At 36.9% G+C, this 27,589-nt stretch overlaps 1 protein-coding gene across 2 annotated transcripts; it reads left to right on the top strand.

Annotated features, from left to right (window-relative positions):
- The first annotated feature begins 960 nt into the window (after positions 1 to 960).
- ninj2 (ninjurin 2) lies at positions 961 to 27,255 on the top strand. 2 transcript variants are annotated; one of them, XM_077233833.1, is made up of 4 exons: positions 961 to 1,060; positions 4,939 to 5,045; positions 26,359 to 26,569; positions 26,666 to 27,255. In XM_077233833.1, exons 2-4 carry the CDS (start codon positions 5,010 to 5,012, stop codon positions 26,812 to 26,814), a joined length of 396 nt encoding a protein of 131 aa, XP_077089948.1. In that variant the 5' UTR covers positions 961 to 1,060; positions 4,939 to 5,009; the 3' UTR covers positions 26,815 to 27,255. The 2 variants fall into 2 exon arrangements, with proteins under 2 accessions (XP_077089948.1, XP_077089947.1); XM_077233832.1 differs by lacking the exon at positions 961 to 1,060 and having other exon boundaries at positions 4,735 to 5,045.
- Positions 27,256 to 27,589: the final 334 nt, after the last annotated feature.

Raw genomic sequence — 27,589 nt, 5'->3', positions numbered from 1 at the left:
GCATGTCAGTTGCACACCCTCTTAAGTGCTTATTAAGAGCTTGCTTCACATTGTACCACAGCTTAGATGCAAATATCTATTGTTTGCTCTGGCATGAAATTCTGGCTATGCTGTCATGCTGTTAATTAAAGGTGGATTTGTGAGCATTAATCGGGCCATTAAAATGTGCTTTTACTGTATATTCTATAAACGAAGGCCTGGTTCAGACAGGGCTTAGATTAAACCAGGATTAGGCCATTTTAAGTAGCTATTATAAATGTCATGTGCCTTAGAAAGAAAAAACACATTACTAGTGTGCATCTTGAGACCAAACATATTTTAAGATATTTCAGTGCAAGTTGCTTTCAGTTTCTGTTTGAGCTGTTTTAACAGAAAATGCACACCAGTAATGTTTTTTCTAAGGTAAGTGTATAAAAGCTACTTAAATTAACTGAGGACTAATCCTGGCTGATCTTAGCCCTGTCTGTGAAACAGGGCCTAAACGTCAAAGATATTACTGTAGTACAGACCACAATAGCATTTCTACTTTTAGGTGCTTTATTAAAAAGGTAAATTAAGGAAGTGGTATGACAAGCAACATTTATGTGGTCATGTTGCTAAGATTAAATTATGCATATTGCAGGTACATTAAGCATCTCCTCAGTTTCTGTTATATTTTTTATATTTTGCAAAATATAACACCTTCAGTTTTATCAATAGAATATTAATACTACTGTAGGAAATGGCAAATACAAATTATGTAGTATTTTCATTTAGCAGAAAATGATTCACATATGCATGGAAAGTGTAAATTAAAATACAAAAGACATTACCATGCTCGAATAATTTTTTTTGTCCTCTCTATACATGTGAGTCCCTTTTCCTGTGGCCAGACACTGATTTCTCTTTATGTGAAGCCCTTATACTCAACATTTGTTTTTCTTGTTTGCATTCCAGATGGCACACACGAGTGGGATCTTTGCTAACATCACAGATTCTCCATGGAGGCCCTACTGCTACATAAAACCACCTGTGGGGTCCAGCGAGGCAACACAAGCATGTGCAGGATGTGCATAATCAAGTAAGACAGTGAGGTGTCGAGATCACAGTATGCGTCTTTGCCTGCATGCCTGAGAGGCTGTTTGTTCTGGATGCATTGACTGAGATGGGTACACTTTGTTCCCCTGCCCAAACGAAGGCAGTGATTGAGTTCTGTTGACATACAGGTCATCTGAGAGCATGTGGAAATTTAACACTGCTACAAATATCAGAGAAGATTGCATTAATGACCCTTTCATTTTTGACTAATTGATTAGTGCAAACGGAATGTTTCAAATGTGCATTATCTTTCTTTGTAGATTTAGGTGATTTTGAAGATTTCTCTAAGTGGGTTATTTAGGGGAATATCAAAAGTAAAGACTGAGGAAGAAGATGTCATATCATGGAGCTTCAGTACATCAGTTTATCCACTTGGCGGTGGTAATGAGGGAGTGAGAAAAACAGGCATTTTTTAGCACCCAATGTACTCAGGGTACAGGGTCTCCTCGCTGTATATTACTGTGTTTAAACTGGTCTTTAAGATTACTGCAAAACTCCGCAAGGCAAATATTTACTCTGAGATTGAAACAATGCACCAGCTAATCTAAATGAGTGTGAGCGGGTTATCTTAAAGTCACCATGTCAAATGCCTCCTGGAAAGTTTAACATTCCATTGTAAAGAGCCACTGGATGTCACATGCTAATTTTTTAGCACAACTGTATGCAAAGTCAGGTGACATATAAATTAGAAAATATGTAGGCCCACTTTATTCAAATTCCAGTTCATGTACCAGGAAATATTTAAGATCATAACTTTTTATTGTATATTGCATGCAAAAAAGGCTCTTTTAACTAAACTCTACATGTTATTAAGATTTTTTCTTTCGGTAATCTTAATACTGTATGCATTGTATAACTTGGTCATATTGGCCATGGGAATTTTACATGACACAGTAAAGCTCAGTATAAGGGGCCACATTCCACGTCAGAACACTCTGTATCAGCGCGGGGTGATGACAGATAGTTTGATAGAAATCTGTGTTTTTGTTCCTACTGCTAAAGCAAGTTCTGTTTGATGGTATAGAGCGGATGGTACACAATGTGTTCAGGGGAAGGGAGGATCCTGTTGTCTTTATATACTGTATAGGAAAACAAACTCCCTGAAAGCTATCTTGTTCCTTAACAAGAATTTGGTCGTTAAGTCTTTATCACACTGTTAACAATACATCTCAGAAGAGTTTTGTCTCTGCTGAAGCTTTTAAACTTTTCATATGGTGTACACTGGGGTCAGTAAGATTTTTGCTTTAAAAGAAATTACTTTTTTAATGTACTTTTTTTTATATATAACGATTTCTGCTGTTATTTTGAACATTCATCAAATAATCCTAATAAAATGTATCATGGTTTACATGAAAAATATTAAGCAGCAAATGTTTTCAACATTGATTATAATGTTTTTGAAACCCAAATCAGCATTAGAATGATTTCTGAAGGAACATGTGACACTGAATACTAATGATGCTGAAAATTCAGCTTTGATCACAGGAATAAATTACATTTTAATTAAAATATATGAAAATACAAAACAGTAATTTTAAGTTGTAATAATATTTAAAAATGTATTTTTGAACAAATAAATGCAGCCTTGGTGAGCACAAGAGACTTCTTTCACAAACTCTGTAACGGTACTGACTGTATAATGTATAGCACATTAGCTCACACACATTGCATTGGCCACTCGGCCCAGAAGTTAATTTTAATTCAGTCTATTTTAGGCCTCGAAGTGGTCATCTGCTCTGGCTCAGTGTTTGAGGTTACACGCCGGGATGTGTTGGGCACTAGTGGAGCACAAAAGACCACAAAGGCCACGTGTCCACCACTATTGCAGCTGCAATGGCACTCAGCCCATGCACTATGTCAGTGACTGTAGCTGCTAATGTCTCATTGTGTATTTTAGTAGAGTAGCGAGTGAGTGACCAGCACGAACTGTCACTGTGGGAACAGTTCTTCACAGTTGAAGCTGTGGACGAAGTGAACCTTCATTTCGGAGGGCAAAAACATCTCGGCATCCATCTATCACCTTCTCACGAGTCATTCTCTCTCTCCGGCTCCTCTCTCCTCCTCTTGACTTTTTATTAGTGAGGCCCAGAACCCTTAGCAAACATGGCATGTTTAACATACCTGCATCAGGGCACTGCAGTTGAAAGGACCTTTTGTCAACCAACCCGCACCCTTAATGGAGGCTGCGCTTCAGCTCTTTACCTTTCAGAAGAATCTGCTTCGTTTGATGCCTTTAGCTGATCCTTCTGTGTCTGTAATTACAGCTATTATTATTCTCCCTTGTGACTTCATTAGTCAAATCACTATTGTGACTGCATAATGGGACGTTATGTGTCTCGCTCGGATAATTGCTAACAAGAAAACAAGCAGGTCACTGTCGTCTTGGATGAAAATATCTATTTCATGGTTTAATACCAGACACACTTTATCCAAATGCTCGCTGTTATCTAATATGTGGGAGCATCCCAAGGCCACATTGTAAGAAGAAAGTGTCTCATAACAGTTGGTGCTGAATAATGTGTGCCACACTGCTGTGGCTTGCTGGTTTTTGTATGATGGCTTGAAATGCAATATGCGTAATATTGTGTTAGTTTTAGTTTTAAATGTGGCAACACCTAAAAGTCTGCTGCATTATAAAACCGGTGTTCATAATAGATTTGGAAAAGCTATGATAGCAATGTCTGAATCATAAATGAATCATTAAAAAAAATATTTTTCATTGCATCTCAAAAACATTTTTAATGATTCATTTAGAAATTAGACTGATCCAATAAATGTTCAACTGGTCCAATGTCCAATTTATGAACAAATCATTCTTTTGAATATGATCTTTTCAATAAATTTTAGAAATTAGATTGATCCAACTAACTTACTCAGTGATTCTGGTCTCAAATACTTTAGAAGACTTATATAACCATATAGCAAACAAATCACTTTTTTTTGGTAATATATTTTAATACTTTTATGGCATTTTGCGACTTTTTTAAGACTTTCATTGTGATTGCATGAAACAAAAGTTATACAGGTTTGGATTGACATGAAAGAAAGTAAATAATGACAGAACTTTGTTTTTTGGTTGAACTATCCCTTTAAAGGGGAATGTGTAATTTCTGTACAACTGTATTTGTAAAAAAAAACAATTGTATAACAATTGTTAAAAAAAAAAAACACACACAAAGAAAACAGCTGTTTCCGGCATATTTCCTGAAAACTGTAATTTCATTGTCCAGCCAAACAGGTCGTTTTCTACTCCAAACTCATGCCACTGGATGAGCCAGAAGTTGACACTCAAACAAATAGAGCGATATTGAAATAGCCAGTGTTTACACTTTTTAGGAAATTCAAACTACAGTATAAATGACTTCCTTAGTAGTCTCTGTATGTTAAACTGGAGAAAGTATATTTTAACTCTGAAATCTTTAGACTCATCAGTGAAGTTTACCAATGTCCCCAGTTCATTTTTTGTTTATATTAAAACACTAACCACATATTGGCCACACATTTATAAAAATATCAAAATGTTGCAGTTTGTGTGAATGAGCTCTGAATGAAGCCTTTGACTGGATTGGGGGAATTTGAGTCTAATAATACTGACTGGGCACTTGAACAAGAAACTGAAAAATCTCATCTTTCTCCACTCCGCAGACTGTGATTACACTGGATATATTTGACTGGTTTACTGTTTACAAAGGAGTGCTCAGTTTTGTTGTAAACCCAGTCCAGTGGGTTGGAGTGGCGCTGGACTTTAAAAAAAAAAGAAAGAAGTGAATAACACACTTGTTTGTCTGGACGGCTGTCCTTGCTGTGTGCCATGAATTTCTTCAAAAGCTTTTGCCAACTTTCCCACTTTCCCTCTCTAAGGAACTCCGAGCGTGTCTCGACTACGATTCAGCCGTACAGGGCACATCGACGACAGTCATCCGGGACTCGCCATGTCAGCAGCAAGAGGACGTACAGATCGAACACAGGTATGCTGAGACGTCTAGAAGACATTGGTATTTCTTTGGGGGCTGCGACATGACATTCCTTATTTTCTTTCTCCTGATCTCTGTCCTTCTCTGTCCTCACGTCGGGGTGCAGAATGTTCTGTGTATTTAGAGGAAGGTGATCATGTAGTTCTCTCTCTTCTGAAGCTGAGCATCACTCAAAGAATCCATCAAATATCAATTAGTGATGGACTGCAAAGGCAGACTCAACGTTTAATGTACCCGAAGATCAACAAAACACGCACTTACCAAACTATTACTGGGGACAGGAGGATTGTCACAAACCTATGACAACCAAGGCTTCCCAGGGAGAGAATTACAACACTGTGTAATTGTGGAAACTGTATATATCCAGAAAAATAAAAGTCTGTTGAAGTGCAATTCTGGGGAGAAAAAAAGTTTACAGAAAGTCTATTTTTCTTGCATCACGATGTTTTTAGATGGCTCATAATCTCAGATGACAGAAATAGGCAATTCTGAATCTTTTTTTTTTTTTTTACAACTTTTTAGACCACCTTTCATTTAGGAATAAAATACAGTTTGAAGTTCAGTTACTCGTTTGTTTTTTCTTAAAGGGATAGTTCACCAAAAATGAAAATTCTGTCATCATTTACTCTCTCTCATGTCGTTCCAAACCTGTATGACTAAATTTCTTTCATGTAAGACAAAAGAAGATATTTTTTGGTAATACTCAAGGATTATCAAATCCTTCGTAAGTAAATACTAATTATTTGAGATAGTATTCTAAAGTGAAAAGCATGATAACTATTGTGTCACTAATTTTTTTCTGTGTAGGTATTCATTAATGCTGGTACAGTATTCTAAAGTGTTGCCACAATTTCAAATAACTGTTTTCTATTTAAATGCAGTTTAAAATGTAATTTATTCCTGTGGCCAAAGCTGAATTTTCAGCATCATTACTACCGTTTTCTGTGTCACATGATCCTTCAGAAATCATTAATGTGCTGATTTTCTGCTCAAGAAACATTTCTCATTATTATCAGTGTTGAAAACAGGTTGTGCTGCTTAATATTTTTGTGGAAACGGATACAGTGTTTTTAAGGATTCTTTGACGAGTAAAAAGTTCAATAGAACAGAATTTATTTGAAATAGAAATCTTTTGTAACATGTCTTCGCTGTTATTTTTGATCAATTTAATGCGTCCTTACTGAATAAAAGTATTAATTTCTTTTACAAAAAAATGTACTGACCCAAATATTTGAACAGTATAATTGCATTTTTATGCAAATTTTTTTTCTGAATTTTCTTTTTATGGTGAACTTTCCCTTTAAGGTTTTATTCAGTGACCTTTTCAGACATGCTTCTATTATTAGTGGCATATATTAAATTCCACTAAGGGACAAATTCCTCCAGGATTTGTTTGTCAGTTTCCTATCCTTGCCTCACATCCATGTGCCAAGCATGTCCCAAATCTCCAAATGTCATATCTGCTGACTTGTTACTTTTATAACAACATTATATTATTATGTTTAATAACACTTGCCCATGGCCTGAGCAGCGAAGACAAATTAGTCTCGTAAAAAAAAAGGTCTCAGTCCGGTCACTTACAGAAGAACGACACACCATCTGTCTGAGAAGCGTGGATAGGCGGGTCTCCAAACTAATCCACGGTCATGACAGTGAGCTTGGGATCCCATTTCTTCTGGATTACACAGCACTTGCAGGCAGGGTACTATATGATATTACAGAACACGTTGATCCCAGTGAAAAAGATTATATAAGATTAAGATTATAACAACGACCACGGGGGTTCATCGGATGTAAAATCCAAGTCGTCTTAACTTGGATGTGTGCATTATAGGTCCGATAACATATATTATTAGATAGACATTTAAATAATTTGTGCATGTCGAAGCTGTATTTTTTTGGCAATGCAATTTACATCTAATTCTCTCCAGTGTTTTCTTGTATTCTCTGCTGAAACGTTTGGAGTGTTTTTGTGAAGTACAGGATGATGACTGGCATTTCTGGGAATTGGATACTACTCTTTGACCTGATGGCACATTGGTGCCACTTCGGCCAGGCTCTATAGTGGGCAGTAGCACCTGATCTGGCATCTCTCACACTAGTGTGACACGTTTGAAAGCAACACAGCCACGTGTTGAATGCATTTCCTTCAACTTCGTGTCATTTTCCCCTGCTTTTTTACTTGCTGCATGATTGGGAGTATACTGCGTGTTGAATTCCCATTGAATTTCAGTGGAAATCCAAGCAATGCATAGATCTGTCTAGATCATGTCCCATGGTGCATGCAGTGCTGCTGTTGCAGTAACACTAATAGCAAATACTCCAATGCAACGTGGAATTCTGGGAGAAATAAGCGTTTCCAGATGTGGGATGAAAAACAGATTTGCACAATTATGTTGTCATCTATGAAGGGTTCCTGTAAAGCAGTCACATGATGAGATACAGTGCATTTTGTAGCACCATGTTTTTATTCTAATAAAAGAAACGTGCAATTTTTAAGTTTAATATGTAGTTTGATGATTTTGAAACTTCAAATGAAGGCAGATAAGAGTGATGCAGTCATGAGGTTTACACTGAAGGCCATCGAAGGTTATGTAAGTGCATTAAACAGGGTTATGGTAATTAGGTTTGTTTGCTATAATAATAATAACACACTGGTTAATGTTTAACTCTCCTCCTCTGATTACAGTCGTCTGTCTGCTAGATGTTTGGTCACCACAGTGACAGTTGGACACAGATATCTACAGTATATAGTTCATGTGTAGATGAACACAGAATTCCCACTGACTTGATGAAGACAACTTCTCAAAGTCACAATCAGAAATAGTAGGAGAAATTACTGATTTTATAAGCTTTTACAAGCTTTACTCAAAAGGCTATTCTTTATCGCATTTAGCTTTAAATAATAATTTAATGTATATAATGACAAGCAAAATGGGTCTTCTATTAAAATAAGAAATATTTTTTTCTTTATATTATATTTTAATCTAACTCCCAGTCATAAAATGGACTGGAAAAGCTGGAGCTGGTCTGAAAAAGTGTTAAGTTAATTATGTCTGGACATTTTTATATTGAACACTTACTCATAGACCATGTTCACACAGCAACAAAATACTGTTGTCAATCCTGTGTTTGAGTCCATAATTCGGTTACAATCACACACAGTTCAGTTATTTACATGAGTGACAACCGCATTTCTATAACGTAACTCACACCCGTACAATTTTAGGACTCACAACTGCTTTCTTGGAAAACCCTTGCTATGTGAACAGAACCGGACTGGACGCGTGTCTACCATGTGTTTTCATGCGTGTTTTAGGTAACTTACGTCTATGGAGATATAAGCTGTGTGTCATCTGAATGTTTTAATTTACCAAAAACCGACAGTGTGAATGTAGCCATAAAAAGTCTGTGAAACAGAAGTTGCAATAGCCTCTTCTTCCCTATATGTATTGTGATAAAAGTAAAATGGCTTCTCGAACAAGAAAAAAGTTAGGGCGGGGCTTAATTTTGTCCATCGGGAATTGATTGGATAGTAGTGGTTTGCTATTGTTCGATCTCATGTGAGTGACAGGTTGCCCCACCCTCTCGCCAGCATTTTTCATCTCTAAAACATATCACACGGTTCTGGGAATTTTTGGTGTATGACACTGAGGTGATGCATGTGCAATATAGATACAGGGACACTGTGAACCAATAGGTCAAGATATGCCCTGGATTCAAGCCTGATGGGGTCCTCAAGGGTCAAAGCTATCAGAATGAGATATGCGAAGTGCATATTCCCTCACCTGTGGGAAGGGGTAATGGGGCCCCTTTCACAGGGGCATCTTGGTGAGAGATCTCACAGAGGACATGTTGCACCAGCCTGTGAACACATCCGTGACCAGCCCGCAGACATGATAAGCTCTTTGAATGGTTAAAAAGTAACAACTGAAAGAAAATTGAAACTGGCACAGTTCTGCTGTTGGCGTGTCTCTAGAGAATGTTTGTTTAAAGATATCGACTGACACTACAACCATATTTGAATGAATAACGCCCCAACCTGAGGTTGCGATTGTGTCACGTCTGTGATGAAACACCTTGATCTTCTTGATTTAGTGTCCTAGTGACAACATAATTATTGCTTTGTGGGTTTGACATGATAATTCAGTGGATGTTTGCGTTATAAGCAGTGAAGAATTATATATATTAAAGCAATATTTCAAATAAATGCTGTTCTTTTGAGCGTTCTATTCAAAAATTTGAACTTTTTAAAAAAAATAAAAAAATAAAGTTAATAAAGTTCAGACAATTGTAAGCATAGCTTAAGTGTCCAAATAGTTTTATGGCTACTGTAGATCTCAAGACATAAACAGTCACACTTTGGTCTGGTTGTTTTCATATAACAGGCATGTGTAGCTGATCTTTATCAAGATTCACTGGTATAGGACACACATATGGCACTGCTCGGCGAGTGTTTGAACATGGCTTGTCACTGACAGCATGATTGATCGTTCATGGCTCAGTTGTAAGTTTAAGTTACTTTATCCAGTCACATCTGTCTGCGTTTCTTCCTCGACAGCACTTCTCAGAGAGAAGAAGGGAAGGAAACACAGCGTTCTTTAGTGGTCCAAACCAGTGGGTGCTCCGCATTGAAAGGCAGGAAAGCCCTGGAGGAAAGTCTCATGCTGAGATGTCACATGTGGAAGAAAAACATGTGGGGTTTTCTGGGGTCATGCCTTCTGCTTCAAAATTAGATTCTTTGGGAACCATATGCACCCAACCGATCACCCACCCCCCCGCCATTAATTCTTTTTTCTATAGACTAAGGCCCTGTCCACACAGAGACGTATTTAGCTGAATACGTACAAATTTGTATCGTATTGGCGTTTCGTCCAGACGGATCCGGCGTTTTGGGCCATTGGAACTGGTATTTTTTGAAACCAGGTCCCAGAGTGGATAAATCTGAAACCGAAAGCCTTGTGTTTTCGTGTGTACGGCCAATCCGTACATTTTGTGAAACGATGATGTCATCACACCACGTGTCAGTATTAGTCACACACTGCTCGCTACGTCACACGTAACAGCAACAACAATGGCGGACTATATGCTTGTGATCGTGCTGCAGAAGCTACTGAGCCTATTAGCTTTAGTAAAGCAAAATCTTCTGCTCCTATGCTACTACGGTGAGCAATCTTCATCTTCACCTTGCTGTCGTGTTGGGTTCGTATAGAGCGCGCAAGGTTATGCGCATGCTCCAAATCTTCTTCTCCTTGTTTAGTGTATCTCTGTGGCAAAATTACAGCGCCACATACTGGTCTGGCATGTTAACCACATCGTTTTAAGTCGGTTTCAGTGGTTTCGTGTATACGCATATATTTCTTGAGACGACGCCGTGTTTACGAAAAAAATTTCAGAACGAGGAAAAAAAAAATCGTATATGGAAAGCTCTGGCTTCGTGTGGATGTGGCCTAAGCTGAATCATTTTGTTGCCCTCTAGTCAAGTCAAGTCACCGTCATAGCGCTTTATTCAATGCTTCACAAATATGAGACAAATTCAAACTCAAAAGTATTAAATACAATAAAAGACAATAGTGTCATTATTCAGCTCATGACAGTTCTCAGGACGCATTGGATGGCTGTGTCTGAAAACTTACGCGTCTGACTTGTTGCCTCGCTGCCCTATCAGGCAATGACTTCGCAGGCAGTATTTGCACACAAAGCTGATTTCAGACAGACTTCTGAGGCAGCGTAACGGTTTAATGATTGACAGCAAATAGAGAGAGCTTTGGTGAAAACTAAGCGAATTTAATTACTATAATAGTAATCTCTCGCTAGAAGTGACATCAAAAGTGGAAAACGTTGCTCAAAAATGTACATTTACACACAAACTGACCACCAACCACAACTTTCAGATGCCATCTTTCTTTTTTAGCTTAACTTTTATGAAATAGATAACTTTTATGAAATGCAAAGGATTGTGGGATATCAAAGGCAGCGGAGGATACATCTATGCTGCCTTCAAAAATAGATCACAGGAGACAGGAAGTGAAGTTAACATCGGATTTGGACGTGCCTTGATGCTTTTGGATGCAGCCGTAATCTTCAAAAAGAATGCAATCCCAATAATACTATGGCCTTAAAGTACTGTTTTTGTGAAGAAAAAGTACATACTTTTTAACCGCTCTGTCCTGCAGTTTAAACTGCCCTGTCAGTCATCTTGTCACAGATAAAATCACACATTAAGTTTCATTGCATTTCCTACCATCACCTACATATGTGTTTGCATAATGATGCAGTTAAAAGTTAACGACCAAACGTATCTTTATAAAAGTTCACAATGCTGTTGCAGATGAAATGTAATGTGGATATCGTTTCGTTAGGTTAGATACTGATTATTAATCACTCGAATTTCTCTACTTAACTGTCAGTCTCACATATCTGCCATGTTTGTTTTACACTTTTTATTCATGTTTGTATTTCTGATCGAATGGGTTGTGGGTAATATTAGCCATTAAAGTGTGTGTGGATCTGCACTTCGGATTCTAACTGGAAACCATTTCTTTGGAATACTCATTTCAACATACTATGATTTGGGACACTAATTCTAATTTCGAATACTATTTAGGAGGGATAGTTTGCGAATATAGGGATGCAGCTTGAATATTGTGAATTCAAATCCCTGAAAATCCTTGAAAAGGATCTGTTTTACATATTATTATTTGCTTTTTTGCTGAGGAGCCTGTTCACTTTTTGACAGTTCATTAGATTTGGGAACAGAGCAGAACTAAACACTTCCAATAAAATGTCATTTTTTTAACGAACAGAAATATATATTTATATAAAGAACATAATTTCACATTATATAAAAAGCATATGTGTGAGATTATATAACTATTTCCTGTTATATAACCTTTCCCTCTGGAAGCCTCTTCTTCACAGACTCTCGGCCGATGTGTTTTTACTATGCTAGGCTGCATTAGCCTGTGTCCTTTAGCCACAAAGAGTAACTCATACTGTGAGAGGCATGTCTGTTAAACATGGTGTTGGGCTGTTCCACACTTTAATATGGGTGTGGATTTAATACCTTAGTCCCATACGACACTGACAGCGATCCAGGAGCCTGTTGGTCTAAAGCTGCTTTAATGGCATATTGATTAAAAAAATATGTTTGAGTACAAGGCACAGTGAGTCGTTTGTGGGTTTTTAAACCAGTGACAAAGGTGTCAAATATTTTTATTGAAGATGTTTTGTGGTCAACAGGCGGTGCTTGATAGTACTGAGACCCTAGACCATAAAGCAATGCTTTGTAAACCATTTCAAGAGCATTTTCATGTTGCAGCCCTTTTGTTGGGGCCAAAGAAATGTCATGACCTTGGGTTTCCATGCTCTTCATCCTACTGAAATTAATTTTCCAGACGACTACACAAACAAAGGGAAATTCAGAAGCTTGTGTAATAAGAGTGGCCCATTTGAGGCTGTTCAGCATAGTATACATGTGTTTGTGACTGTTTGGCATTCGTCCATCCTGATGTCAGTAGAGATGCTTGATGTATTCTGAGATTATTTATGTTGCTTGTTTGCCTCATACAGATGCCTTCCTGTCCCTGGGAACACACACTGCTCTGATTGATGTGAACACGCAAATGCACAAAAACATTTTTTTTTTCTATGTTTTGTTTGAACAGTTTTTTGCCACTTAGTTCTTCTGTTTTTGACTTTCACAAAGGAATCGCTGCATTGTTGAATTTTAATAAACAGAATGGAATTTCCATGGCAACTAAGAATCACAATGGTTGACATTTTAACATTAAAAAATGATGCATTTAAAATAAATATGGCAAAAATCACAATATTTAAAAAAAACAATACATATTAATAATTTGTGTGCAATTTTTTCCATTTATTCCACATGTTCTTATAAGTCTTCAAATTGAATAGTTTTTAGAGAATCATATAAACATTTATATAAATAAATAATTTTTATATATAAATGTTTATATATGTGATTCTCTAAAAACTCTCTAAATGCCAAATTACAGTATAACAATTTAAAAAATAACAATACTTATTAATATTATGTGTGCAATTTTCTCTTTCTTTTTTAAAAAAAACAGTTTTAATTTTTAGAGCACTAAATAGGATAAAAAAGATAACATCTAAAGAAACATCTGGAATTAAAATGACACTTTATGTAAACAATTATAAAAAGGGCAACATCTGAGCAATAACATTTTGCTCCGTTTGGTTTCATAGTTCTTTTCTCCCTCTGTTTTTGCGAGCTTCTTGTTCCCCTGCAGGAAAAAGTTGGTAATCCATGAGACCATGAACACCCCAGTAGAAGTATCTTAGACACTACATGGCCTTCAGAGCTGGATGAGTCATCACAGCCCCATAAATCTGAAGTCAGCGTACCCGAGAGATTGTTCCCAGCACAGACACAGGCAGATAATAAAGCCTAATGTGTTTTTCAGGCACTCCAGCAGTCATTTGACAAACTGGACGTTCCACTATTATATGACACCAGTGCTTTGAGATGCTCCTACACACACACACGCACAGACACGCACGCACGCACGCACACACAGAGGGTCACGAAAGGCCTGTCTCCCTCTAGCTGTTTGTCAACTCATTGACCGGCAGAGCAGGAATTTGCACTCACATTTCTAGCTGTTTCAACTGTATTATTCAGTATGAAAGACATTCCAGCCCATGTGACTACAGGAGCCGTGACTAAAGCAGTCAGTCGTTTCGATGCTTTCCAGAGCTGCTGCTGCCCAATCCAGGCCATTTTGCCTTTTTGATGCCCTGCCATACCAACACTATCCCAACCACACCCCTCCATAGACACACATTTTCACACATACTCTAACTTTAGAGTGTGTTAACCTAAGGAGACAATTAAAGAGCACTGGTATAATCATATAGCACAGTGTATAAATCTGAGGAACTTCGAGGTCAGTCTGACAGGGCAAAATGCCTGCAGTATAATCATCTATCATTTTGAATGTGCTATAAAAAAAGAGCAGAGGATGCCCTCTTTTATGATTACAGGCCAGTGATGATAATGAGAGAATCGTGGAAATTGTTAAATTGGGGAAAAGTGGGGAAAATGGGTTGTTCCCACTGCAAATGTAAACTTTTATCTTATAACTTGTTGCTAGGATGGGAATACAAATACTAAGCCATTGGATACAGTTAAAACCAAAATAAGATTTGGTATGGTAATAAAAAAATACAGGTTTATCAGAAAAATAAAATACAATTAAAAATAAAAATAAATAAACACTATAAAAAAAGCTTTATATTTAATGATATATTAAAATTGTTTAATTAAGTAAAAATAAAATCTAAGTTATATTACATTATATTACGCTTACTGAAAAAAAGAGAAAAATACTAATTTCTCTTTTACATTCCATGCCGTGTTTGATACAATGTAAAAAAATGATCGGTTGATTTAACTTAAAAAAGTGAGAAAACCCGTTGTACCCGCCTTAAAATTATTAAGTGAATAACTTGTGAACCTGACACATAACTTAATTTTTTTCAACTTTTTATTTACTTAATAATTCCCAAAATGGATTTTCTCACTTTTTCACTTGAGTCAACTAATCACCAATAACAGTGTAAAACAAGATAAAAATATATAAAATAAAAATTATAATAAATGTATTTTTTTTTATTAACGTTCAACTTTAACTTGCATTAAATAAAATAAATATTTACATTTAATAATAAACAAAAAATAAATTAAACCTTCTAATATCTCTTTTACTTCCTATCCAAGCTAATATGCATTTTCTAAACACATATCCATACTTTACAGTCAGTAATGTGAAATAAAACAAATTATAGGAAATGGATGATAGGATAAAAATATATTTATTTATATATTTAATGAAATGAAATGGGATTTTACATTTATTTCTAAAATTTTATTTAATTTTACTTTTAGGATGTTGTAAATAAATAAAAACTTTTTTTTCCACTCTCCATGCCACACAGCCGAACTTTGTGAAACACTTATGTCACATCGTAATAGATTTGGTCTGGTCCAGTCCAGTTTGTCTGAGGTCATCATGTTTTCATAGGGAGGGAGAACACATGGAGCTCAGGGGAGATATAGAAAAAGCGAGGGAGGAATGGGGAGAGAGAGAGAGAGAGAGAGAGAGAGAGAGAGAGGGAGAGAGAGAGAGAGAGAGAGAGAGAGAGAGAGAGAGAGAGAGAGAGAGAGAGAGAGAGAGGGAGGGAGAGAGAGAGAGAGAGAGAGAGAGAGAGAGAGAGAGAGAGAGAGAGAGAGAGAGAGAGAGAGAGAGAGAGAGAGAGAGAGAGAGAGAGAGAGAGAGAGAAAACTGGGTGATAAGATGGTGCTGGAAAACTAAACTGACAAACACAGACCTCCGCCCTGAGCTCAGGAACCTGCTCCACACATCCTCTGCTCTTCCATTTACTTTTACATCTCTCCTGTTCTCTCTTTATTATTATTTCCAGGACAGAGAGAGCCCTGAGCGAGTGCTGCAGATAAACTGGTTATCAAAGGACAGAGGAGGACAGTGTGTGTGTGTGTGTGTGTGTGTGTGTGTGTGTGTGTGTGTGTGTGTGTGTGTGTGTGTGTGTGTGTGTGTGTGTGTGTGTGTGTGTGTGTGTGTGTGTGTGTGTGTGTGTGTGTGTCATTGCTGGACTCATCTTGGGTTAATGTGAATATCATGACCCATTTTATAGAAGTGACACCCCAGTTGTCCAGCTCTGTGTCGCTGTATCCCGATAAAACCCAGCAGAGCACACTCACACACATTTGTAAATGAGGACGAACTTGTATTGTTTTTATATAAACAATACACTTTTATATAAAGCTACTATAATCATAATGACAAACTGTAAAAAGTTATTTTTTAGTGTTAGAAGAAAAAATGTATATATGTAAAAATAAATAAGTGTTTATGTTTGAGTTTTCTAAACGAGGACGTCCCCGAAGGGATGTTTGGTCAGATTTAGCTCACTTTTGGGGAGAATTTTGTCTTCTAGCTATAGTTTGTTATAGCTGTTCTATACCTCCTTGACACAGTGGTATGACAATCAGACCAGGGTCAGGGATGATAGCAAGAAGTCTTTAAGAGCAGTGTCTCCCTTGGGGTGCATTATGACTTTGCACAGTCTTTGCACTTATACTCAGCCAAACTGTGTGTGTGTGTGTGTGTGTGTGTGTGTGTGTGTGTGTGTGTGTGTGTGTGTGTGTGTGTGTGTGTGTGTGTGTGTGTGTGTGTGTGTGTGTGTGTGTGTGTGTGTGTGTGTGTGTGTGTTTTATGACACCCAGAAGATGATTTTGAGGTTGGCTTTTCCATATCATTGAGGTCTCATTTATACTTTTGCTTCAAATGGATTTTCTAAAAGCAAAATAAAATAGACACAATTGAAACAAATGTTGATATGTTTCATTGCGCGTTTTAAAAGACCAGTGAACAATTTCTGAGAAACACTTCATATTTGATATTAACCCAAACAAACACACCCCTTCCTTCATTGCTCCGCCCCCAAAATGCATGGACACGCAATTTACAGTGGATGTCTCTTTATCATAGCTGAAGTGAAGCAAAATAATGCTTCACGAAAAATAATGCAAAGATGACGAACGAACGACAATGATGAACATACAGCACACAAGAGTAGCCTACAGTTTATTCAAGCGAGAGTTGGTTGTTAGTAGCACGCAGCTCCAGACACAATGACACTCAAAGCTGGCCTGTTACTAACATTACAACTACAGCATATCTTGGTTTGGTGAAACCTGGCATATCAATATATGGAGCAGAAACAACACAACCTCTGCATTCCGGTTTCAGGTTCCTCCAGCACTGGAAAGCTTTATTAATTTGGGTCCTAAAGCTCTTGCCTGATCATACTAGTGATATTCCTCTGATCTTTTCTCTTTAATGTCTCTCAGCCATTTCTCTTTCTACAGTCTTTCTTCAAATCTCACTCTCTCTCTTCCCCCCATCATGAGTGTATACACCCCTAGTGCTGATTGACTATAAGTGTGTTGTGTTGACATATTGAAGTCTCATCCTGCACTCACTCATTTTGTCCAATCAAATGCTTTCTAAAATGAGAATTTCCCTCCCCTTGTACCAACTACATCTGACCATATAAAGTAGCAAATCATTTTCATGTCTGTAATGTAAATACAAAGCTGTTAGCATGTCCTTCCCACTCAAACTTCCCGTTTTAATAGAGGAAAGTTCTTTTCTCCTATAGTATGGGTTCAGTAATTATATAATGGTTTTTTTTTTTCATGACGGCAAGAAGACGGGCATCACTTAAGGTTATGAGTGAAAACAGTCACAGTTTAACAGAAGTGAATTCTGGGAAGTGAAAATGGTCTAGTCAGTAGGAGTCAGACAGAAAGAGTGAGGGGTGTTGTGGGGCGATAAACCTCATGTTTGCCTTCGTATGTGTGTGACTGTATAGAAATAGAGAAAATAAACTGGGTTTAACTGTGGTGTCTGCACATACGGACTGCTTTGTATTTGGTGAGCTACGACCTCAAAAGAAGAACCAACTCTTTTTTTCTATTCACCATTTCTGCATCTAAATTGAATTTTTTTCCCAGCCTCTATTTAGCCACATCCGCATGACAAATTCAAATTAAGTCAACCACAGTTAATATACAAACCCCTTCCTCTGCCTGTGTGAAAACAACACACATGTTCCCAACCTCCCATATGAAGACAATAGCAGCAGAAGTGACACACTGGAGAGTCACAGTGGCAGGAAGTCAGTGCAGGTGATAGTCTGTTTATGAGCAAGTTACTCATGCAGTGACTTTTAATAGTTTATACAGATGCTTTATACAGATACAGATATTATAGGTGTCGTTTTATCTGTCGATCTATCTATCTATCTATCTATCTATCTATCTATCTATCTATCTATCTATCTATCTATCTATCTATCTATCTATCTATCTATCTATCTATCTATCTATCTATCTATCTATCTATCTCACAATACCATCATCATTTATACTTTTAATTTTTGTGATTATGTGAATGTGGTGTCATGAGGTCATACGGTTCTTCAGGTGTGACAGCTGCCGCGGGCTCAGTGGGCGGGAAGGGGCGTGTCCCATCGCACCCTCTCTGCCTCCACTTTCTCTGTGTTTAATATGAAGTGAAGATGTTCCAGTGTTTATAGCAACTGACATTATAAACATAGCGTGACCCTCTACCAATCTAAACAGCCCACAATACGCCCCACGGATAACTTCACTTAGACGTAGAAAGAAATCTGTTATTGCAGACATGCTGTCAGTGATAAAAGGCCCGGTTTTATTGGTTTATACAGCCTAAAACCGTCCATGTGAAGTTTGTTAAGCACACTCTCAAAAGCACTTATTTTCTCAGTGAGGGAATAAGCAACAGTTTGACATCAGATTTATACTTTAGTATACTTAAGTGATAAAGTATAAAGTACAAGGCCTTCGGAGCCTTTTTGTGTTTTGTAAAAAAAATAAAAAAATACTGCATAACAAAGACGTTATGTTACAGTACAATGAAGGCTACTACTACATAATAAAAACAAGAAGATAATAAATGAAACTTCCATTTAAGATACAATATTGAGAGTTTGCCAGATCTAAATAAAGAAGAAGCAGGATGAACCGTTATGCATCTTCAAACAAATATATAGTGGTGTTTTGTTCCCTAATGGATCTGGACCATAGACTGTAAAAAAAGATGGACGACGCCCCTTCGCTCTCTTCCATAGGCGAGAAGTGACATCTTGGTACTTGAGTCTGCGCAGTAGCGATCTCGGGACCAGACCTGCTCAGTAGTGAGCAGGAAGTAAAGCCGTGAAATCAAGGCCCCGCCCTCACTCTCGCTGAATCAATAAGCACACGTCCCTGCACTTTCTACTGCAGAAAAAACCCATTATGTCGGTGTGAAATAATTATAGTAATTTAGATATTACATTTAAAGCTCCAATCTCCTCAGTCCTCCGAAGATCCCGAAAAAAAGTCTGTTGGTGCTTCACTGACTACTTCGCTCAGAGAACCTGTCAATCACAGCTGTCAATCATGACGTCACAGCACCATTTTTATAGCATCAAATAACTAACTAAAAACAAACTTATTTTAAAACAAACACTTGATATTACATCAGCGTGACAAGAACTACAGTAAATGACAGAAACTATCTTTGGAAAAAAGATATGTAAAGTGTAATTTAATTGTTTAGTTGGTCTCACGTCCCGTTGAATAACACGGGGAGGCGGGGTTTATGACCTATACTAGGACCGGTCACCGGGGGCGATCGAGGTGCTTTGGCTTCACTTTTCAGGGCTTGTGCGGCACGCTTGATCTGGACAAATTGGTTGAGTGAATAATACAACGACTCACTTATAAAAGCGGTGCATTTGTCATCTCAGCTGTCTCATTTCAGAAAAGCAACCATTATAAAAATGTACTATGAGATGTTAATTACGGCAATTTCTTTCTTACTTGCAATGGTTGCCTTTCTGAAATGAGAGCCTCAATGACGTATGCGGTTGACAAATGCGACCTGCGGAGGGTGACGAATTCGAAATGAGATAGAAAAAACAGTTTCCCGTGTTTCGTTTGTAAATTATTCAGTGCGTTTAAACAAATGATAGGAGAGCTGCAGGTCATAATGGGCTTGCCAAAAGGTGAGAGTCGTGCTGAATGGTACACAATGCTACAACAGAAACTAACCCCTAACTCTACCCCACACCATAACAGGCAGCTTTCGCAACCAATTTTAAAGATCTTTCGGCAAGCCTATTACTCTGACCTGCAGATACACACACTTGAACGAATCAGGTGGTGATTCAAGAACTAAAAGCAAATGATTCACTCATAAACACGCCACCTACTGGTAACCATTTAACCTGTGGAAAACGTTGCTTTCAAAAACTGTTAAATCTTGTACATTTCCCATTTTGAGTCTTAAATTTTTCTTAAAATAAAATATTTTATCATATTACGCAAAACAAACTTGAATAGGGCAAAATAAATGTGGAATATTGACTCTCTCCGGTTTTTATTATACATCTTTAAATGTTTGAAATGGTTCAAGTGAATGTAATGTTGTAATACTCCATGCGTTCTTTATCCCCTACAGTTGCTGGGAAACTAAGGTTTACTGTATCTAAAATTCCCAGAATACCCTGGGCCCCAACCGTCCTGTCAACACATTCCTAAACCTCCATTCACTCTCTAATTGGCTAAAATGCCATTTCATCCTGGCCCTGATTGGCTCACTTCTGAAAGTTCTGAGGTAACATAACTGTACCAGCTCTGTTTACATGGATCCCGGGTTGCCATGATGACCTTGATGGTTAATGTTGCAATACAGTGGGAGTTTTGACAGTTTTGACATATTTTCATGTATACTGCACTTGTTGATTGATTGTGACATTTCTTCACACTCTGATATTTTTATCTCTCAGATTCAGGGCAGAGAAATTGAGGTCAAAAGTAATTCTATACAGGCCAGAATGTCCAACAGGAAGGAAGTCTGTATTTTTTAAATGGTTGAAGGGCAAAAGATAATGTTAGGTCTTTACATTTTGCACTGTTGCCACAGGTTAGTGAGTACAGTATCTTTCATATCACCCCTTGTATCCCAAACGTAAAAACCGGTTCCATCGTCACGTTATCCTGGCATGTCAGAGCACAGAATATTTTTGTAGTCATAAAATCTCACAATATTATCATCGTAATATGAATCCAGTAGAGACAGAAAGACCTTTGTTTTCCAGCACTCCCCATATCGTAATAAAGAAGGAAAGGGCTTTTATGACAATCTTTCATAACTCCTGCCTTTGGGGACAGCATCGTTCCAATGCTTCCTTTGTTTTAAGGGTTTTAATTGACCAGGGTTACGCCATTGAAAGTAAACAGAATTTATTCTCAGTTCATGCTGCTGCTAGTTTAAAAATGTGAGTGGCTCATACAGTGACTTGAAAATTAATGAATGAAAGAAAGGAAATAGAGAGCAAAATAGATCTGACCCAGCGGTCTGGCGATGTGACCGTTTCCTGTCTTCAAAATAATACTTCATTCACAGACTAAACAAGTTTCCCACAACAAAAATGTACTGGGCAATTGCTGGTGTTTTTATTCAGTTACAGTATTATTCCCTTTTAAAGGGGCTATATGTAGAATTCAGAAACCCTTGTTATTAGCGACACAGGTGGCCAAGTAAAATGCAACTTATAACTGTTGATCGTGCATATATTTGTACAAGCTCTGCTATTCACCGGCATCATGTCAACATACGAGGTAATACAATTACACTATATTTGAAAACCTTTTACCATACTTTCATCATTTGTTTGTCCTATTTTTAAAATTCATTTGTATATTGTATTGTTTTACTTTCTATTAGAACAAATTGAAAATCAATCATAAAACTGTTATTAGATGTTTCAATGAGAATCTATTATTACATGTTTATTACAGAGAAATAATCACAAACAATTTCAATATTTATTGCTTCAATTATTATTATTATTATTATTATTATTATTATTATTATTATTATTATTATTTTAAATGATCATTTCTGTACAGATTTATTTAATAAAGATTTAAAATAAAGAATACGTTTACCATGATGGAGATAACAGAATATACGACAGAATAAAATGAATATTATAAATAAATAGTTTTAGAGAGTCACAAAAATATTTATTTATGTGCAGGTTTTTTTTTTCTCTTTTCTGTGGTGAACGAGGTGTTTTCAAACCAGAGGGTTTGAATGTTTACAAGGACCCTCCTTCTTATCTGCATGTGTTGTGAGACGTGGTTGCCAAGAAGAAGAAGACGGAGCAAAAAAAGGGATTTGTTTGAGTGAACCCTCCTCGCCCTTTCCTATTTGCTATTGGACATGAGAGCAGCCAATGAGTGGATGGGGAGGTGGACTTCCTGTGGGCCAACTACACGGGCCCCACATGTAAAATACTCCTGACCTCTCCCATGTTGTTTATTTTAAAAAGAAAAAAGGAAAACGTTCCCCATCATTAAGGAAAACACTGAGCCTGTGCATGTGGTATTTGGACGCTTGCCTGGTCTTCGTTTTACTGTGCCGTGATTGGTGGAGAGGATTCCGTTTTTTCCCCGTACAAAACAAGCTCTTCATATGTCGCATGTATGAAGCATACATGTTTGTTCTGATGTAGATAACACATCTGCCCAAGGTCATGTGTATGCAATCTCTTTCCGTCCACATGTCTCTAACAGGTCCTGTAGACAGTGATAAGTGCATGTTAGGAGAGACAAGATTAAAAAGAGCAATCATGAAACACAGGAAGTGAAGCGCAAACGTTAAATTGATTTTGAGATTTGATAGAAATACAATATGAGCAAGAGAGGGTGTGGATGGTTATTTTTAATAATAGTTTAGTGGGTTGAGAAAAAAATCTACATGTATCATCAGTCTTTATTTGTCATTAAAGTAGGCTACATATTAGTCTTATTTCTGTAATGTACTAATTTTAGAAGACATGATGACATTTTTTTTTAATAATAAATTATATCATGCAAAGAAAGAAAGAAAGAAAGAAAGAAAGAAAGAAAGAAAGAAAGAAAGAAAGAAAAAGATGATTTAAATATCTAGCGCCCCCAGGTTGTTTCTACAAAAAGAACATTAAAGATTGAAAGATTCATAGTAAAATGCTGCCATCTATTGGTAGATACAGTGGTCAAATTCATTATTCATTAACTCATTAAAAAGAAAACCTTAAGAATATTCACATTCACAGTTTTTAGTGCATTTCATTAAACATAAATTATGTTAGCCATCACCACAAACATCAAACATCCACGTAGAACACAGACTTTTTATATAGTTATTAAATTTTAATTTTATTGCATGCATATAAATCCCAATAAAGCTTGTGTGATATAATTGTTCTGTTTAAAGATTTTCATGCATACATTATATAAATGAATATGTATATAGCCTACTTATATTTTTGAGAATGAAATTAAGTATTTATGTGTGAAAAAAATTGGTAATGTACTTGTTTTTGTTGAAAAAAAATGAATAGGTTGGAGTGTTTGTCCAGATGGGATTGTGTGAAAGAAACACTCTAGACATAATGTGTTCAGTAGTTTTGACATTTAAATGGGTTCATTCAGCCTTCTTCCATTTGCACTGAGAACTTCTCTCACTTTGAAGGATCTTATCTCACAGATGTTGCTGGAAACCACTGATATTTCTTCTAAAGCCCGTGGGACACACCAAGCCGACCGTTTTTGAGCGCTGGACGAATTTTTCCCGGTGTGCTCCGTATCGGTGCTCTAGTCTGATGCCGTCGGGGTTTTTTGGGCCGATTCATCTTTGGAGGACCAAACCTGCAGAAATTAAAAATAAATAAATGAATAAATAAACAAATAAATACACAAATAAATGTAAAAAAAAAAAAGAAAAGACTATATATATTTTTATTTCCTTATTTATGTTATATTAATTATATTTATTTCCACTTTTATTTATTTTCACATTTATTTATGTATATATTTATGTCTACATTTATTTATTTATACATTTATTGCACTGTATGCTAATGAGGGGGGCGTGTTTTACCTCAGACAGCAATCCGCATAGCAATGAGCAATTGAGCTCAAAGTGGCAGTGCTGAAGCTTTGAGGCCACAGTGACACCTTGTGGTGTGACCAAACAATACGCAAGAGGTTTGTGGACCTGACTTAACAGGTCACACAGGAAATAAATGACTTAGAGATTGTCAATATGGCGAAAATCTTATATCATGGTTTATGTCCTTTAATATATCACCCTAACTGTATGTAGCTATAGGTTTACCATACGTAGGCCTACTCTTTATTCCGGACATGGCCGTGAAACATCAGCAGGTCGGGATTTCTAAAATGTCTGGGCACACATGAACAGAATCCGCTGATAACAGACACTTTGACATGGAAGCGCGTCAAATTGTCACTATTAACCACATTTTATGCCATGCATTGTAGATGCTCTTGCGTATTGTTTGGTCACACCACAAGGTGTCACTGTGCCCTCAAAGCTTCAGCACTGCCATTCTGAGCTCCATTGCTATGTCTGAGGTAAAACACGCCCCCCTCATTAGCATACAGAGCAATAAATGTACACATAAATACATATAAACATAAATAAAAGTGGAAATAAATAAATGCATAAATAAATGTGGAAAAAATAGAATTATACATAAGGAAATAAAAGTATAAATAGTCATTTATTTTTGTTGTTTTTTTACATTTATTTACATATTTATTTGTTTATTTATTAATTTAGTTATTCATTTTTAATTTCTGCAGGTTTGGTCCTCCATATTCATCGGCGTCGGTGAAAGAGGGAACTCTGATTGGCTGTTCAGCTTAGTGAACGAGTCAGTGCACGAGAATAATAGCAATGTGCGAGCAAAGAAGTCAAAACGGTAGGCCTACATATAGAAGAGTGCTCTAATGCTACGTCATCACCTGAGTGTTAAGAAGTCTCTTGTTTTCCTCAATTGAAAAAAAAAATGCTAGCACATTGTTAGGTAAAATAATTCATTATGCAGTATGCATGATTATAAAAATGCTTTACTTCACCACCTTGCCAACTCACCACTGAAAGGTAGCACAGAAGCTGCACATATGTATAATGTCTTTATTGCCAATGTGAGACCAGCTTGTAACGAAACTTAAAAAACGAGATCTTACCCGACTTCCTTGGTTAACTATGAAAGCATGTAGACTGATTTTTATGTTAAGGACTCGGGACGTTTTTGCCTCGAAAATCAAAAGAATGTGACATATACGCGCGCTCCCGAGAGATGACAAATGAACCGAATGCTTATACAATACAACGTTCATCTAACGTCGTTCAGGATAATGCCGAAAGAGCAAGCTAGCCTACTGTAAATAAATCATGTAATTGTGCCATGCACAGAAAAAGGATAAATTCCAACTACAGTTTCACATAAGCCTTACATATAGCCTACTTCATAATCAAACTATCATAACAGTGTAATTTTAATCACCTCACCTGTCGACATAATGCCAGTGAATTTCAGAGCTGGTGCAAAAACATCCACACCGCTATCAGATGCTTTCTTTACCACTGTTTTTTCGCCGCTCTTATTTTTGTTGTAGCTTTGTTAATTTTGTTAATGAGAGGAAAGCGCACCGCACATTTTTATATTATACAAATATTACCCATCTAAATATTGCTCTCTGCAGCGTGGACAGAGTGTGGATGTTCATTAAGGGACAATTCCGGCCAAAAATGAACCTAGGGCTAAATAACACATGGGTACCGAGTCGACCGTTCTCTGGGATGCGTTTTCATGATAATCAAATGTACCCAATTTTAACATTAGTTTTAGATTAACCACAGATTAGCTTATAACGCTAGTGTATGGGGCATCGACTAAGTAAAAATAAAAATCGCTAGTTAATACCACTAACAAGTCTCAAAATAGCCCCACACTAACACGGTAGCATAATGAGGGTCTCTACCTGCAAACCGAAGCATTGAGAACTTTGTGAGTGTACAGACAGTTTAATAAGGAGATACTTTATAAAGAAATGTAATCCATCTTTGGAAAACAGTCTCGACCAGTCGAAACACGAACGCCGTGTTACGTGAGCTGAACTGTGACTATCGACCAGCACGTTGCACGGCATTCGTGCTTCGACTGGTAGAGACTTTCTTTCAAAGATCTCCTGCTTGTATACACGAAGTGTTCTGTCTTTATACGTTTCTCCTTATTAAACTGTCTGTACACTCACAAAGTTATCAGTGCTTCGGTTTGCAGGTAGAGACCCTCATTATGCTACCGTGTTAGTGTGGGGATATTTTATAGAGGTAGCCTTGTTAGTGGTATTAACTAGCGATTTTTATTTTTACTTATTCAACGCCCCAAACACTAGCGTTATAAACTAATCTGTGGCTAAACTAAAACAAATGTTAAAACTGGGTACATTCGATTATCATGAAAGAGAACGGTCGACTCGGTACCCATGTGTTATTTAGCCCTAGGTTCATTTTTGGCCGTAATTGTCCTTTAACAGTATATCAAAAATAGTATATTCAAAGGTATTTTCAACTTCTTCCTACTTCTAAACAAAAAACGAAATATCTTCTCCATGATATATCAGGGCATTGAATCACGTCCTTGTACGTCACATAGGCCTAGTTGCTGGCTGCAGTTCACTAAACGGCCACCGGTGTTAAGTGGTGCTAATAACACCAGTTTCCGAATTTAATTCAATATTTAATTTAATGTAATATTTTAAGTTGAATGGATTTCTCTCTGTCAGCCCGCAGAACCTCTCAACATGAACCACTATGCCACTAAGAAGAGTATAGCCGAGAGCATGCTGGATGTGGCGCTGTTGATGGCAAACGCCTCTCAGCTGAAAGCCGTGCTGGAGCAGGGCCCTGAGTTCAAGTACTTCCTCACCGTCATCATCCTCATTGCTGCGTCACTCTTCTTCCAAGTGCTCGCAGGCGCTCTCTTCGTCAACATGGGTGAGCGTCAAATACGTCATGCACAAAATCTGTCGGGGATTTTAAAGGGTTAATCAAAATGGATTTAGTAATTCCGATACAATCTTTCTTTTTCAGCACGCAAAAACCTCAATGATGTGGCCAATCAGAGAAAGCTGGACATAATGAATAATGTGGCCACAGGGCTGGTGTTTCTCACCGTCATCATCAACATCTTCATCACCGCTTTTGGAGTGCAGAAGACAGGTCTCTATCCTAAACAGTAAACTGTCTGAGTTTACTGTAAAAGATCCTACAGGGGATTCCGTCTTGACATGTGAAAAAAAAAAAATAGATCAAAGTTGAATATGCAAGCTACAGTATAAGAAAATTGAGTTTTAATCAAGCTTGTGACTGTTTCGTTCATGTTTTTAATGGTTATGATGAAAGTCACATCCATTCATGAAATACTTCCTCCTGGCTTTGATATTTCATATTTATAAGACACGATTATTTTAAAGTCTTTTTTATTTATTTCTTAAAAGGGCATTATATTTAACAGTCTATAAACATTCATTTATCCTAGAGTGTCCAGTGATTTTATATTACCTAGAAGCAAAACTTATATAACATTAATGCATCATCTAATAAGTGTTCTATATTCATCCTGTCAATTGTAAATGTTAATCATGAAAACTAATAATAAATGTTTATCATGAAATATTTAACTGTTTGCCATCCAAATGTACTGTATTTATATATAGATAGATAGATAGAGGACAGATAGGTTCAGAAATCATTCTGATTTGTTGTTCACAATACACTTATCATCATCATCATCATCATCATCATTAATGCTGCTTAGTATTTTTGTGTATTTTTTTAATGATTTTTTGAAAAATTAAACGTTTAGCAGCATTTCTTTGAAACTGAAATGTTTTTGTAACATGATAAATGTCCTTACATTCACCTTTGATCAATTTAACGCTTCTTTAATCTTCTGCAGGAAAAGCTAGACGGACCTCTAGTGGAATATAATATATATATATATATATATAATTT

Source organism: Siphateles boraxobius, unplaced genomic scaffold (assembly GCF_051911475.1).
Source record: "Siphateles boraxobius isolate OS27281-9 unplaced genomic scaffold, OSU_SipBor_1 19, whole genome shotgun sequence".
NCBI lineage: Eukaryota > Metazoa > Chordata > Actinopteri > Cypriniformes > Leuciscidae > Siphateles > Siphateles boraxobius.
Note: the sequence above shows the minus strand (reverse complement) of the source record. Positions and strands in the feature narration are given on the sequence as shown.

Coding starts and splice junctions, on each gene's coding strand:
- ninj2 (XM_077233833.1), top strand. CDS start 5,010: ATGTCAGCAGCAAGAGGACGTACAGATCGAACACAG. Junction 5,046..26,358: donor GACGTACAGATCGAACACAG/GTATGCTGAGAC, acceptor TCTCTCTGTCAG/CCCGCAGAACCTCTCAACAT. Junction 26,570..26,665: donor CGCTCTCTTCGTCAACATGG/GTGAGCGTCAAA, acceptor TTTCTTTTTCAG/CACGCAAAAACCTCAATGAT.